Source organism: Festucalex cinctus, chromosome 6 (assembly GCF_051991245.1).
Source record: "Festucalex cinctus isolate MCC-2025b chromosome 6, RoL_Fcin_1.0, whole genome shotgun sequence".
NCBI lineage: Eukaryota > Metazoa > Chordata > Actinopteri > Syngnathiformes > Syngnathidae > Festucalex > Festucalex cinctus.
Window position 1 is genome coordinate 6170344 of NC_135416.1, and position 15980 is coordinate 6186323.

The 15980-nt window shown below is 40.1% G+C and overlaps 1 protein-coding gene across 6 annotated transcripts; it reads left to right on the plus strand.

Moving 5' to 3' along the window:
- Positions 1 to 2429: 2429 nt before the first annotated feature.
- On the plus strand, positions 2430 to 15848 carry psip1a (PC4 and SFRS1 interacting protein 1a). 6 transcript variants are annotated; one of them, XM_077523870.1, is made up of 17 exons: positions 2430 to 2528; positions 5903 to 5976; positions 6466 to 6542; positions 7320 to 7458; positions 7536 to 7637; positions 8809 to 8895; positions 9576 to 9626; positions 9717 to 9780; positions 9859 to 9952; positions 10035 to 10218; positions 10848 to 10912; positions 11491 to 11549; positions 11778 to 11848; positions 12707 to 12808; positions 12882 to 13089; positions 14667 to 14748; positions 15144 to 15848. In XM_077523870.1, exons 2-17 carry the CDS (start codon positions 5905 to 5907, stop codon positions 15172 to 15174), a joined length of 1488 nt encoding a protein of 495 aa, XP_077379996.1. In that variant the 5' UTR covers positions 2430 to 2528; positions 5903 to 5904; the 3' UTR covers positions 15175 to 15848. The 6 variants fall into 6 exon arrangements, with proteins under 6 accessions (XP_077379996.1, XP_077379994.1, XP_077379993.1 ...); XM_077523868.1 differs by lacking the exon at positions 2430 to 2528 and adding an exon at positions 5410 to 5515; XM_077523867.1 differs by lacking the exon at positions 2430 to 2528 and adding an exon at positions 5413 to 5511.
- The last annotated feature ends 132 nt before the right edge of the window (positions 15849 to 15980 follow it).

Here is a 15980-nt window from a genome sequence, read left to right on the forward strand (position 1 = left end):
CGGCACCCGCCCCTTATTAAACAGCTGACCTCCAAGCAGCTGAAGGTTGCTTGGCAAACTTGGCTCGCCCCCGAGCGAAAACATCTGCTTTCCTCACGGGCGCGACTGCCGCGGACCCCCGCGCCTCAGCTGGCCGCCGCGGCCCCAGCGAGAGAGAGCCCTTCCGCTGTCCTCGCGCGATGACCCCCACATTTATAACCCCTGAAAGACTCGGGCCCAGGCTCGGGGCCCTCTCCATCACTGGAGTGCCAACGCGGTCACTTGACCGCTGAGAGGGAGTGCTCCTGTCTTGTTAGCCCCTCTTCATGGCCTGTTGACAGGAATGGAGGGATGGGGAAGGTGGTGGTGCTCGGAATGGAGTGGGGGGGTGCTCTGGGCATCTGCGCAGCTCCCACAAAGCGGCGACGGTTGGAACTCTGACAGAAGCATCTGTCATCCCCATCCCCACCTGCTGTCCGAAGGCCTGACTGGTCCTGTCTTCCATCGTTGCTCTTACCCGCTTCCTCTCACCTCTGAGAAGCTCTTGGACGCCTCCTTTGGAAAATCTCACACATTGCAACCTATCCTGTCTTTTCCTCAAACACTCAGTTCTCTGACTTTATACACATGTGGACAATTTTTTGTTCATTAGAGAAAGAAAAGCCCACAACGGTCACTGAAATAACTACAATATTGACAGGCAAAAAAAAAAAGGAAAAGAAAAGAGTTGGAGCTCTTTTGGCAAGTACACCAGCTCTAATCATACAATTAAGAGAACAAGCTGGTCTTAGTTAAGTTATGCAGCTGCTTGTGCTGCATCCGGCACAAGGTGTCATGAATCTCAGCAGGGTACAATAAAATCTCAATATTAGGAAGCAGGGCTGTAGTACTCAAGTCCAACTCAAGTTTTTTTGTTGTCTGGAACCTGACTTGGACTCCTTGGAATTTGACCCGGACCCGTTTTAAGAAATTTGGGACCCCGGGCAAAGGTAGGCTTGGAATGAGAAGACAACATAAAAAGCAACAGGTCATTTAAGTAAATAAAAAAATAAATAAATACGATACTCTCTACTCCACTAATGTACAATGCTCAGCATAAATGAGTACACCTCAACAGGTTTTAGTTACATGTCAGAATTCAGATTTTCCACAGGATACTATACTACAAAATACTCCCACAAATGTTGGCCATTGATTGCAAACAAGATTTGTTCATTAATAGCCCCACAGAAAGTAGTTTTTAAATGAAATTTAGTAAAGTAAGTTTTGCACAAATAAGTAGATCCCGAGAAAAAGACTGACAACTTGTTAATTCTAGGCCTAGCAGACACGTTGCTATCCATAACATTCATGGAGGTCATAAAAAAAATACCAGTAGCTGTTTTTGTTGTGGGATGCATAAATTTTTTTGCATTAGTTAATTTGATTAAATTGAAGATTTTTATAATCTATGCATTCTATTACAACCTTACTTTCATGTTGTGAGTTAAGCGTACAGAAAACTTTTTGTCAAAATTTTGGAAATTGTTCTTATGTACATTGCAATATTGAATGAAATCTTAATTTTTTCATGTATGCTGAGCATTGTATATTATGTTGCTGGTTACATATTTAGAACCCTTCCAATTATGTTTTTATTCCAGATTTTTTTGGAGGGAGGGAAACAAATTTTTGAAATTATTTTTTGTTGTTTATCTGCACACGTGATTAATAATGTAAAGCGATGCCTTATTAAAACAATCGCCTAAATCATTTTTTTTTTTTTTCAGATTTTTCAGGAAACACAAAAGAATTTGACCATTTGCATCATGAATAGATGATTTTAGATATTTTTTATTTTTTTTTGCAAAAAAAATGACTTAGGCAATTATTTTAAGACGGTGATGAAAGGATTCGATACCATCTAATAATTGTTAGCATCATGAAATTTGTCTAATTCTGTGGTTATGCAAATAGTATTTTTCTGTCTTAAGGTTTACTATTGCTCTCACCTGGACTTGGACTTTAGGACACGGACCTTGTGGACTCGAACTTGGATCTTTGTGACTCGACCTAAGCTTGGACTCGAGAAAGGTGGACTTGACTTGAGCAATGTGTTGTCCAATGTCACAAACCTCGGTCTTGGTTATATTATTGGACTAGTTTGCCTCTTGCAATACAGGGTACAATGAAATTTCAAGAGGCATTCCGGAGCAAAATTAGTTAACAGGTGTTAGAAGTTCTATTTCCATGAGAACCTTTTATATTTTACAAAAGAGCGATCTTTGGAAGCGATGTTTGTGTGTACATTTGTCACGTGATAAGAATAACACACTGCAGATGGCGCGGCACGCCGAGGCCTCTCGTGATGTACGCCAGCAATTAGGCCGACGCACATCCGACACACTCATTTAAAGACAATGAAGGATGCCGGTGATACTTGAAGGACGCGTGTCTTCCAGCCACGTGCGCTCCCAGAGAGGGGGTTAAGGGAGACGAGGAGGCCAGGACGGGGGTCCGGCAGGTCCAGGAATAATACCGAAGCACCGCCCCCCTGCCCAGCCTGCCAGGTGAGAGACCTTCCGTGTTGGAGCTCAGCCAGCTTGGTGGGGGTCCTGCTCAGACAAGGGGATGACAGTGTGTACGACGCGTATGACTGAGCGCGTATCCTTCACCCCGACAGACGAGGCGTTGGCACAACATCCCGGCCCACTCTGTCTCCGGAGGGTCTCGCAAAAAGCCTTCATTTGTTAACGCTTCTTTGCCGCGACCTCGCTCTCACGCTGAGAAGCTACTTTTTTGAAGCTACTTTTTTTCCCCCCCCTTCTCCCGGTTTGGCCGCTGCCCTCTGGCCATCACGCCAATAAGAGCACTCGTTTGAAGAGGGAACGTCAAATGCTGACAGAACGCCTCTTGTGATTTCAATGGCAAATACATTTCAATTTTTTTTTTACAAGTCTGTCCATAAAGGCGTTATAATTAAAGTCCTCGACCTAAATTATGTCCTCCAGGCTTTGATAGTCTTCACATTTTAGTAAAAAGCAAAATCATATCATACCGTGCATTCTTATGCTAGAAAGTGCATTTAACTTCAGAATTCTTGAGACAATCTTGAGATTTCATTGTGCACTGATCACATTATATTGTACATTATTTTTGCCATAGATGATTAATTGTGTCAAAAGAAATACATACAAAACCAACACACAATCTGTCTTTAAATGACAAAAAAGAGCCATACGAACATTTAATCACTAACATTACCTATATAGAACCAACAAATCCGTTATTCATTAAATTAAATACTCTCAAATCCTTGTCGAATTTAAAACAGCTCAAATAATGTACAAAGTATACAATAACCAACTTTGCCACAGTATTCAGAAGTTATTCACAATCAAAGAGGGCTGTTGCTATGGGTTACGGGGTACAAGTGACAAACATAAAGCAAATGTGCGTTTCTGTTAAAGCATTAATTTGCGGAATAGTTATGAAATTGAACTGAAAAAATGTGAATTCATTACTGTATTTAAAAAGAGGCTTAAAAAGATAATGATTGAAAAATATGTAAATCAGACATAAATGTACAGGACTGTGTCAGAAAATTAGAATATTGTGATAAAGTCCTTTATTTTCTGTAATGCAATTAAAAAAACAACATCCATCCATCTTCTTGACCGCTTATTCCTCACAAGGGTCGCGGGGGCTGCTGGCGCCCATCTCAGCTAGCTCTGGGCAGTAGGCGGGGGACACCCTGGACTGGTTGCCAACCAATCGCAGGGCACACAGAGACGAACAACCATCCACACTCACACGCACACCTAGGGACAATTCGAAGCTCCCAATTAACCTGCCATGCATGTCTTTGGAATGTGGGAGGAGACCGGAGTACCCGGAGAAGACCCACGCGGGCACGGGGAGAACATGCAAACTCCACCCAGGAAGGTCCGAGCCTGGACTCGAACCGGAGACCTCAGAACTGGGAAGCAGACGTGCTAACCACTCGACTACCGTGCCTCCTAAAAAAACAACAATTTCATATATTCTGGATTCATAAGGACGTATAACTCATGCTGTGCACTTAAGATAAACATGTTTTGTTTATTTTCTATTGTTTAACTTTTATGTTAGTAAGAACTTTAGCATGTTATTATGACAGAAGCATTAAGGAGTAGGACTAGATAAATTTTTGTACTTCTTCCTATTCCTTTTGAACATGCAAATTATGATACTATTGACGATTTAGTTTCATTTTCATTTTCTCTTTTTTAACTGCAACTTATATTTTATACTTGTGATGTGTTTATATGTTCAATAAATCCAATTAATCAATCAATCAATCAATCAATCAATCAATCAATCAATCAATCAATCAATCAATCAATCAATCAATCAATCAAAGATTCAGAGCTATGTGTAACAAATGGGTTATTTTTTTATTAGTGTCAGTTCAAACACTTAAGAGTCCTCGGCCTAAATATGAACACCGAAAAAAAATCCATATCCACCTAAAATAATTGATTCTGGACCAGTCAAGCACTTCTGTGTTGAAGGGCACCTTTCCTGGACTTGAATGAGCGATGGCGTCCTTCAGCCGGTGTGTGTGTTTAATGTGTGTGTGTGTGTGTGCGTTTGTGTGTGTCATGAACATGGATTGGCATCTTTCCCCTTTTTACTGCTGGCAAGTCTTCAGCGTGTTCGAGAGAAGCCACTGGAGAATGATAAAGTAGTCACAAGGAAGGTAGGTCAGTGTGTTCATTAACACCATGGTAAGATTGCTTGATAAATACACTGCACACTAACAATGTCAATTCTTTTCAAAAAGTCACACTAATATTTGCATAAAAACTTTAAAAAAAAAAAAAAAACGAAAAAAAAAAAAACCTCTGTTCAAATTATTAACTATAAATGACGGTGATGGGCCTCAACCTTCAGTAGGTTATGGAGGACAAAAATTGCCAAAATTCAAGATAAATAAATGACTAAATAAATGACTAAATAAATAGATAATGAAACATATCAAACTGATACATAACAAGAACAATATATTAAAAACAAAAAAAAACATTATAAAAAAATAATAATAATTATAATAAAAAAACACCTAATAAATAAAATAAGTAGAGAATAAACTATTGAAGGCATGCTTTTTTTCTCTATGGAACGTGGCATGACACAAAAAAAAAAAAGCGTAGTTGTCATGTCGCATACATGTTTCTAGGCAACGATAGCTATCCTCACTGCGCTCATTTATTTGTAACGGGGGTGCTCTATTTTGTTATTGATATTTACACGCATGAAAATAAAACATCCATGCAAAATAATCAAACGGATTAGTGTTTTTCGCAATATAAAATATGAAGTTTATTCACCACGGTTGAAAGCAGGAATTATTCATCTCGGCAAAATATTTTTGAAAATACCACATCCCTGTGGTGGACGTCGTGGTGGTACTGCCCGGTGACGTCGAACGCGGGAGGGGGAAACGTGGTTCGGATTGTGTGAGGAAAAGGACCTTTTGGGGAGGAGGACAACATTACGCCACAGCGACTGGCAAGTAAACAACCAACTCATAATTAATGTCATTAATTTCTCCACGCGGCTAAGTTGTTCGACGGACGCTTTTTGTTTTTGTCGCGGGTATGGCATTGGTATTAAACAACCTGCTAGCTAGCTGCTAGCACGTTTGTTGGCGTACCGTGCGACATACGGACATACCACACACGTGATGGCTTCTGAGTATTTCCCAGTCATATTAATTTATACGCCTGTGTGAAGTATAATCATTGTTGTACTTAGGAATGCCCAATGTATGTGAATGAATGGGGGAAGATGGTGGCGGTCAGGGGGAGGGGCACCCACATGTCATGTGTTGTCATTTGTTTGAATGGCTCAAAGCTTCATGGTTCTCTTATGTTTTTATTTTATTTTTATTTTTCATTAGAAATGGCCCGAGACTGGAAGCCTGGTGATCTGATTTTTGCCAAAATGAAGGGTTATCCCCACTGGCCAGCGAGAGTAAGTATGCAACTCTGACACAAGAGCTATCGCTAGATTGATTGATTTATGATTTTTTTTTCTTCTTTTTTTTTTTTCTTTGTGTTGCAAGCCAAAATTTGAGATGCACCGCCACTCACAATAGGGGGGGTCAGTTTATTTAATGACCCCTTGCACGTGGGCAAGGAGAGATAGTTTTGCTGGCTCACTTTAAGAAGCCATTTGATTTGAATGGGACTAACAGTCAAACACAACAATACAAAATAATTATATTTACGTCACATGGACCAGCACAGACCCTGCAGACACAGCGTGAATAGGCCATTAGACACTACCATTTCTTAATTCAAACAATACCTATAAAACACCTGTGGGTGTCTCATTTTGCACACATCTTTTTGTATTAGGTTTATCATACAGGGGTTAACTTATATGACAGGGTAATGTTCAAAGGTTTTTGGCATCAGTGATAAATTCACTACATTATTATTTTTTTCATCCTGCTGACAGATAGATGAAGTCCCAGATGGTGCCGTGAAGCCGTCCAACATCAAGTTACCCATCTTCTTCTTTGGTACCCATGAAACGTGAGTAATGACTAGTGTTGTTCCGATACCGTTTTTTTGGCTCCCGATACTGATACCGATACCCAGCTTTGCAGTATCGGTCGATACCGATACTTAAGTTTTTTTTTTTCCTCAACATGAAAAAGCTGTCCTGCCATTGGTTCAGAGCATTCAAGGGCCAATAGGATATCTTAGATCGGCATGCAGTGAACATGTCACATATCAGTGAATGTTGTGCACGAGCAACACACAAGATGCTGCATCCAAAATCCTATATTAGCGTTGGAATTAATGGTATCGGCATGTTACTTTTGAGTAGTCACCGATACCGATACCACTGTTTTAATGCAGTATCGGCACCTCTGCCGATACCAGTATCGATATCGGAACAACACTAGTAATGACCCAAAAGATTTTTCACTCGTTGATGCAGCACTTCATACACTAGTAAACTGTGCGTATGTAGCACTTGTACATGTCACTAAATACTGTACAAATCCCCCACTGCCTTTGTGGTGACTTTACGACTTCACAGGGCAATGATGCTAATGCTGCTAGCGAACACAAATTTGTGTATTCAACAAAGTTTGAGTTTCAGCATAATACCGCTTCGCACAGTGAAAATGACAATGCGTCATCGCCCAACGTCGCTGATTACAGCATAGGAAGTATGGAAGTTGTGACGTAGATCAGCCCCACTGTTACATAACAGCGGGATGGAAGTTCAAGATCGACTCGTTTACAGACACTTTCATAAATGGGCAGGTAGACAATTCGCACAATCTATCTTCCCGACAGTGCCTTTCTCGGCCCCAAAGACATCTTTCCGTATCAACCCAACAAAGAGAAGTACGCCAAACCCAACAAGAGGAAGGGCTTCAACGAAGGACTGTGGGAGATTGAGAACAACCCCAAAGTTGAACTGACAGCACCCAAGGTTGGCATCCTGCATTGTGGGCAAAACATGTTCGTAAATTCCTGTACATCTCATCTTATTTTCATCCCATTCTGTAGCCGATCCGCCCCGAATCTTTGTCTGAGAAGGATTCAGACGTTGGCGGCCAAGAGGGGGAAGGGGAGGGGGAGACGGAGGATAAAGAAACAAAGTCATCAAAAGTACGTTTTCTTGAAGTAAACCTACTTTTAAAGTCATCTGCTTGGTGTCACCCACAATGCTAATGCTTCATCACAGCTTCTATTCTCACATTTCAACGCAATGTTGCACCATCAAAAGTATATATTTCATCGCTTGAACAAATTATCACCAACAAACATTTAGTAACTCTGACGGCAATGTTGTACCAGTCATAAAAGTGTAGAAACAAGTTTATCACTGTTAAGGTGCGAGAGCAGTTAAACACTACTAGAGTGAAATAACGGTATAATGGAGCTCTGAAATAATAACCGATAAACTAAAAAAAATATATATATATATATATATATATATATATATATATATATATATATATATATATATATATATATATATATATATATATATATACGCTCAAATTAAAAATTTACAAAGCGCTAACTGAATAAATATGCTTTTGGAGAGCGCAATCTTAAAGTCCAGACATCAGATGTTGATCCCTTTTGAGACACTTGCTCTTCATCATGATGCTCTTCATGTCCAGTTTTTGCTGTACTTTCTTCTCGCAACATAAATTGCTCTCCAAAGGCCATAAAAATATACACACTCCTGTTCAAATGCCCTTTTTTTTTTCGTGATGTAGAAGAAAAAATAGAGACCAGGATTATTGCAAGATTTATTCTACCATTAATGTGATTTTTAACCTATATATATCTCACTTGATAAAAATAGGAAATTTTCAAAAAGGGGAGGTCAAACTAAACAGCTGATAAAATGTGGTTGCACAAGTGTATACACCCTCTTATAACAGGGAGTGTGGTTGTGCTCATAATTAACCAGTCACTCAAATTCATGTTAAATAAACATGATTCAGCACACCTGCCGCCATTTAAATCAAGTTAATGTATTGTAGTCAGCTTTTTGCAGTCACTCAAACAACAGTTGTGCAATTAAGTACGTAGATGTACAGTTTATTTTCTTTCCTTTGCAATAACTTCAATTTCTGGTGTTTATGGTTATTGGCACATTTCCTCTAATTCATCATTGGTACCCTTATCCAAAATCCCGCCAATCACAGGGCACACAGAGACGGACAACCATCCACACTGAAAATAAAAGTTAAAACATTCCCAATAGTAGGATCACTAATTTTGAGGTTCCACAACATGGAACACACCCCCTCTAACCTTTCAGGTTCCAGAAAGGGAGGCAGAGGAGGTGCAGGAGGAAGAGGAGGAAGAAGGGCCAATGATCACAGAGCAAGGCCCTCAGAAACAGGATGTATGTACTTTGCATGCTGGTAGTCGGCCGCCCGCCTTCTATTTCAATAATCGACGTATTTATGTTAGTAGTGGCACTGATCCGTGAGGTGTCTCAACAAGCGGTTGCCTTGTATGAAAATTCAGATAAAAATCGAAATAAATGATGTCTTTGATCTTGGCATCATCGTTGTGGTAATTGATTAAATTTCCTGCATGATGATTTCTTCTGTGGGCTTTCGGGTCACTGTTTCCTTCCTGGTTTGCATCATGTTCGAGACCTTTTTAACGTCCTGCGCTGCACTGCATGTTTCGCTTTTACTTTGTTGCTTTGCTTTCCCATTTGTGTCTGAACACTATAAATGGGCTTCTCATGTTTAAACTGCTGCTATGAATCCAAGTAGTAGTTTTATTTATACTATGAATGGATTTTTTTAAACTGTAAAATTAAAATTCACCCTAGGAGAGAACCAACTCATGGGAAAAAAAGTACTACACACGCAAAATTTGAGTGAATTGCTAAAGCTTGAAAAATGTGCTAGTCCTGTTCTCGCACACAAGATGGTGCTGTAGCGCAAGAGCAAAAAATAATAATAATAATGTGCAATATGTTTTTTTGCTGTATTTCAATTACATAAGCAGATTAAATGCATTTAAATTTTTAATTTCATATGTAAACTGACTCAAACTGTCACTTTACAGGATTTAGTCCAGGTGGAGGCTCCTAAACCCAAGAGAGGACGGAAAAGAAAGGTCATTTTGTATTTAATGGCATCTGTACGAGATTCGGGAACACATGGAAATCATATTTAAAATGTACTGAATAGAGATGTTTTAATTCAGAATGAGGGTGAGCAGGAGGCTGAGGCAGCAGAAGCTCCCCCGGCGAGTCCGGTCAGTCCTGCAGGTAAGTTGAAATGTCCTTGGCCGTCCTTGTAATATACCACGTGATGTAACAATAACTAATGGTGCACGTGATTGTCAGTTGGGGATGCCCCAAAACGACGAGGCAGGAAGCCCAAAAGTGAAAAGTTACTTATGCTGCAGCCTCAGGACCGGCCAGCCTCAGGAAGTGAAATGTAAACACACACAGACAGACAGACAGCTGTCGCAAAACTATTTATAAAATGGTTTGTTAATCTGGTCTTCCTCGTCCCGCAGGGACACCGCCGAGTCAGATAAAAAGAGGAAGAGGGTGGCAGAGGACAAGTCCAAAAGCAGCGAAGAGGACAAGCGAAGGAAAGAGGACATCAAGGCCAAGGACGGCGAGGGCAAAGAGCCCGAAGCCAAGAAAAAAAAGCAGTCCAAAGACGGCAACTCCTCGGGTGCCTCAGATGATGACGAGGTAAGTGTGGCCACCAGCAAACATTATAGTGGGATATATAACATTTACGCACCCCTCTTCAAATGCCATGTTTTTCCGATATAAACAAATTATACTTTTTTCCACCATTAGTGTGAACTAATGTGAACTAAATAACATTTTACAACTCTATTGAAACAATTGTTTTAAGCTTTTTGAGATTCTAACTGAGATCATGTGGTTGCATAAGTATGCACACCCTCTGATTACAAGGATGTGACTGTTTAGAATGAACCAATCACCCAATCACATTCAAACTCAAGTTAAATGGGAGTCAGCACACACCTGGCACCATTTAAAGTGTCCATTGAAACCAAGGTTGAACTTTTTTGCTATAATCTCAGAAGGAGGAGACAAATACGGCTTGTCACCAAAAGTGTGAAGCATGATGGTGACAGCATCATCAGCTGGAATTGGGGCCTTTAGTCGAGGTGGAGGGAATTACGAACAGTTTCTGGCTTCTGCTGGAAATAAAAATGAAAATGGGGTTAATCAGGGGCAGTTTAAATGGTGGCAGGTGAGTGCATCAGTGGACCTACCTAACCATGTTTCTGGAGATGTGCTAACCACTGTTTGTTTTTTGGTTGTTTTTATTATTTTTTTATACTCAGAAAAACAAAAGCAAGAAAAAACAGAACGCCGACATGGACAAGGACGGGAGGCGGCGGAAGGAGGAGTGAGTGCTTATGCGAAGCTACCAAAGTATCATTGCAAAAAGCGCTAAGACACAAACATCCACACTCGTGCTAAATTGCCCAAATTTCAAACCTTACAAGGGTGTCGACAGATTTCCAAGTTATTAACGTTGCACAATGACCTGGTTTGCCCATACAGGGGGGGAAAAAAAAAAAAAAAAAAAAAAAAGCACGCTTAGTTGCTGCTGTCCTTAGAGTACTCTACAATGATAAATATTTACAAATTATTAGAATATATAATCATAATGATAGATTACGGCAAATTCTGACTAACATACAAATTCGAGTTACGTTTACAATTCTTCAAAAATTAATCGTACACAAAACGAAGTGCACTTGTGTAACGTATGCTATCTCAACGCCAAGCATAAAAAATGGGCCAACATAACTAGCACCAATGTTGCGGCGTGATTTCGAGCAGCGGATATTTGAACACAAACATAAGGTCATATTTGCATTGTATTTGGAGTTGTTGCGACATACTGTTTTGTAAACAATATTTTTCTCATGTCAAACAACGCATCAAACTGCCTTTGTTGTTGTTGTTGCCGTTTCCAAGCAGATCAAGTAAAGATGACCCCAAGAAAACTGAAGAGCGGTCCGGGGCCAAGAAAAAGGGTGAGTTCACCAGCATGGCTTATCTCTCGAAACTGTGTTCTTCCTTCTGTTTTTTTTAAATGTCAGAATCAATTAATTGAATAATAAACCACGTTAATCCCACAAAAGCTGCTGCATGACTCATAATACCAAGTAGCACAGTGAAAGAGTGATCAAACCCCAGAATGTCCCCTGTTCTTTTTGGAAATTCTTGAGCGCCACCATTGAAGTGGGCCTCTTCCTTCACAGAAATTTCCACAGATGTGAAGCTTCAGCGTCTGCACAGTGAAATCAAGATTTCGTTGAAGATAGACAACCCTGTGAGTTCTCTTTAATTTTTGTGTGTGTGTGTAATAAAAAGTGGATGGGCCAATTTTTACATGATTTCATCAAGAGTGTTAATTGTTTAGCAAGTTCATGCTACTAATGTTCCAACATGTACTAGATGAATACACAGAATTAACCCCTTTCGCTCCCAGCTGTTTTCTTTTAACTGATTTTGCAAGGCCCACAGAATATTGTGTTCTATTGCTATAAAAACATGGAACCAAGCAATTTTTTTTAGTATATTTGTATCTGTTTCAGTTTTGCAGAAATTAGCATCACAATATAGCTAAGCTAAGTCTCATCAATATTCACATTCCTGGTGAAAATACTGACAAAAAGAGCTTGTTGCAACATGGCCCTGGCTGATCTCTTATACTCTGCTGCTACCTACTGGTCGTATTTTGTACGAACTACCATTGTTTTAAGGCACCTCTTCATGTTAGAAGCTGCATCAAAGCCTTCTGTATGCTTTTGCATTAAAAAAAAAAAGTGTAAATCCGTTTTGGGGAGTTAAGGACAAAGTATTAAAAAATTGATTTACAAATTTTTGGTTTGAATGAGTTAAAAGGTGGAAAAATACAAATTAAGGAAAAAGCTGGCTGAGCTGTTGCAATAACCTGCACGTGCCTCTGAAGTTCACCATGGGATGTGCATGATAATCAATGAATTGATCATCGATTGTGTGGAATCAATTACTTAGCAGTCACGTCTTGTAGCAAATAAGTTCAAATGGAGTACACTACTTGATATGCTAACAATTCAACTATTTTGCTTTATAAAGAAGAAGCACAACATAGCATTAGGTAATGTCATGATGAAGCGTGACAGCGCGTGAATTTGTACATGCAAAGGATGTGAAGAAGTGCCTGGATGCTCTGGATGAGATGAGCACACTTCAAGTGACCACGCAACACCTGCAGAAGCAAAGCGAACTCATCGCCACGCTGAAGAAGGCAAGTCGCGCTCCCGTCAGAAAATTGCCGTCCGTCCAGACGTTGCCCCGCATCAACGTTTGTTATGTTCCAGATCCGCAGGTTTAAAGCCAGCCAGGACGTGATGGACAAAGCCACCATGTTGTACAACAAGTTCAAGAGCATGTTCCTGGTGGGCGAGGGCGAGTGCATGCTCAGCAAGGTGCTCAACAGGTCCTTAGCCGAGCAGCGGCAGCACGAAGAGGCCAAGAAAGGAACGCTGAGGAAAGCAGAGCAAGCGCAGGAAAATAACACGGGCACAGGTGGGTGTCATCCTTATGAAAAATCATAGTGGAACCGCTCTCCATTCTTTCTACGTGTATAATCTGAATTTGTGTAAAAGAGAAAATGTTAGTGACAAAATAAAAAAAATAATACCGTAATAATTTCAGCATAAAGAATTTACATCTTTTTACATTTACATCAGCCGATAATCGGTTCCCTAGCAAATACAGTATCTGTATGAAAAATACTTGCAGGCAGTCAATATACGGTATATAGTAAGCCAGTTAGGTTCCCGGCCACCCTCGTAGTAAGTGAGATCCGCAATATAGAAATGTGCTATTTAAATCATTATGCATTGAGAGCAAGAGCAATGCATAAGACAAAAATGTATAATGTAACAATGTACAGATCCCACTATGTGTTATTAAACAAATTCCATATTTCCAAACTAACTTATCTCATACATCAATAATCATGTTCAAAGATGTCTTATTATCAAATGAACCCACAGCTGTTGCTTTCTGTAGGCGTAAAAAGCAGGATGGGAGAGTATTGAGACATACAAAATGCTGAAGAAGCAATTTAGTCTTAACGCTCACTTTGTTTTCCATCCAGTGTCGTACAGCTTTTTAGCAATAAAACATATTGAATACTATAGCGTAATTTTTTATTTTTTTTAAAAGGCAAATTTACTGTTGGCACATGCGCGAGTAGATAGTTACTTTGCACTTTGTCACCAATTTTTTAGGGGCAGTCTGGAGCCCTTATTTTCCTTTTTGTCCTTGGTACACTCTTGATGGCAATCGCAAAACAAAAACTCACGAAAAATAAATCCAAAGAAGAAAAGTCAGCAAATGTGGAGTGCCGTGGTTCCACGGTACCACGCAGACATTTTTACATACAGTCACACGAGTGACACGCGCCGTTTGGTTGTGATTATAAAACCCAAGAACACACAGCCTCCAATGTACATCCTAAATCTTTGTGGGCAAATCATCATTAACCATCCTAAAATAAAACACTAGACATAATGTCCAAATTGAACAGCCTTCATGGTGATAAATGTGCACACAAATTCATTCAGTGATGCATATGATTTGCTTTGAATGTGGAAAGAATCCATACAAGGTTTATGATGTCCACTTTTTTGCGCGATTTTTATGATCGCGTGTGAGCGCATCTCTGAATTGCAGCTTAATGTGACAGCACACTGCCACATGTCATGTCAAAAATTAAAAGTCAGACCGAGTCGCGTGAGGTTCTGACTGACTTCCGTCTAACCGCCGGCCCAAATCGGTTCAGACCCGACGAGTCACGTAGTTCCTGCTCTCCATCCTGCGTCCCCTTCTCAGCAGGTCACAGGATCTCTTGAGAAGGGGGCGGCGGGGGGGGTGGATGACACCCCACATCCTGAGCTTGAGCGGCTCGTCGGCACCGGATGAATACTTTGCTTTGCGTGAAAAGGTTCCTTTCTCAGGGCGCGGCCAATGGCCGGGAAATTGGAATGATGGCCCCAAGGTCTGGGGCTAAGACATGTGTCATCACATGCTCCCGAGTGCTCGTCTTTGCTGCGGTTTTTGGGACGCCTGAGCTTGTGTGTGCTTTCACCGTGTAGACAAGGCGGGCGATGGAGATCAGAGCGCTGAGGAAAACCAGCAGGAACCACGTGAGGACGCCTCGACGGGGGAGAACCTCAGGTAGCCTCTTAGGATTTAAAAATAAAAAATAAAAAAATCTCTGCTGAATTTTTAAGTAAGAAATTAATGGTCTTCGATGTTTATGGTTTGTTATTAATTATGGTAATATCAAATGAATTAATTGAAATATTGTTAACACATTCACGATTGACATTTGAACAGCTCTTTCCTTTGGAGGTACAATAGTCTACATGTCAGGTTGTTAAAGTGCAATTGGTGTTGTAGTATCAGAGGTTTTCTTGAGTATTAATGCCTGGTACTAATGACTATATCCCAATGTACCCCATTTATTAAAAAAAAAAATATATATATATATATATATATATTCAGTAGTTCTTTCCCATCATGTATTTTCCCGCAACTGGTCTAATGTGGTTGATCTGCTCTTCCCCAAGTGCTCCCGTTGCTCCGGAGGCCTCTGCCTGACGACCCGCACCGGTCCATTAAGGTCTTCACACTGGGATGTCCCGTCCAGTCACTTGTGACTGATCACCATAAAGGAACAGTGTGTAGATTTTTTTTTTTTTGCCATTTAGTATTGAACTAATAGAAATAGAAAGTTTGAGGCGCATTTATTTTGAAGCAGAGACACCACACCTGGTAAGTCTATCACCAATTACTATTGCTAAGTTTCTTTTTTGGGTAGCTGTAACAGGAAGATGGCAGCAAAACGTCAGCCTCCTGTAAGGTGTGGCGTGACCTATGTAACATGATTAGCAACTATATTAATAAGAATGTATGTTTATGTGATAGAACTTTTTTTTCATATTGAAATAGTGGATTTTTAAAATTAACGTTGAGAAAAAAAAAAGACAAATTCTACACACTGTTCCTTTAACTGGTTTCCACGTTAATGACCCTTGTAGTCAAAAGTTGCTGCTTCAAGTTCAACCCTCCGGTAGTCATAGTAGTAGAAGACGTCACAGTTTGTCAGCTTTTACAGTTACCGTAGTTGAGCCAACGCTTCGTTTCCAAACATTGTTCAAGTGTCTTTTTAAAAGCTGCTTTTCTTCTTTTAAACATCTGTAAATAAGAGTTATTTTTGTGCCTTTTGTTTTGATACGTTTCAGCGTCAAATAATAAAAGTAGTGCACTGTTCAGTCCAGAGAGCTATGATTGATTTCGTCAAGGTTCTTTTACCGTTAATAGGGAGTTCCCCTAGAATTGACTCATCAGATCTACTCTTTATTCACCTTTGGTTTGATTATATTGTAAAGTTTGGAATCAAATAT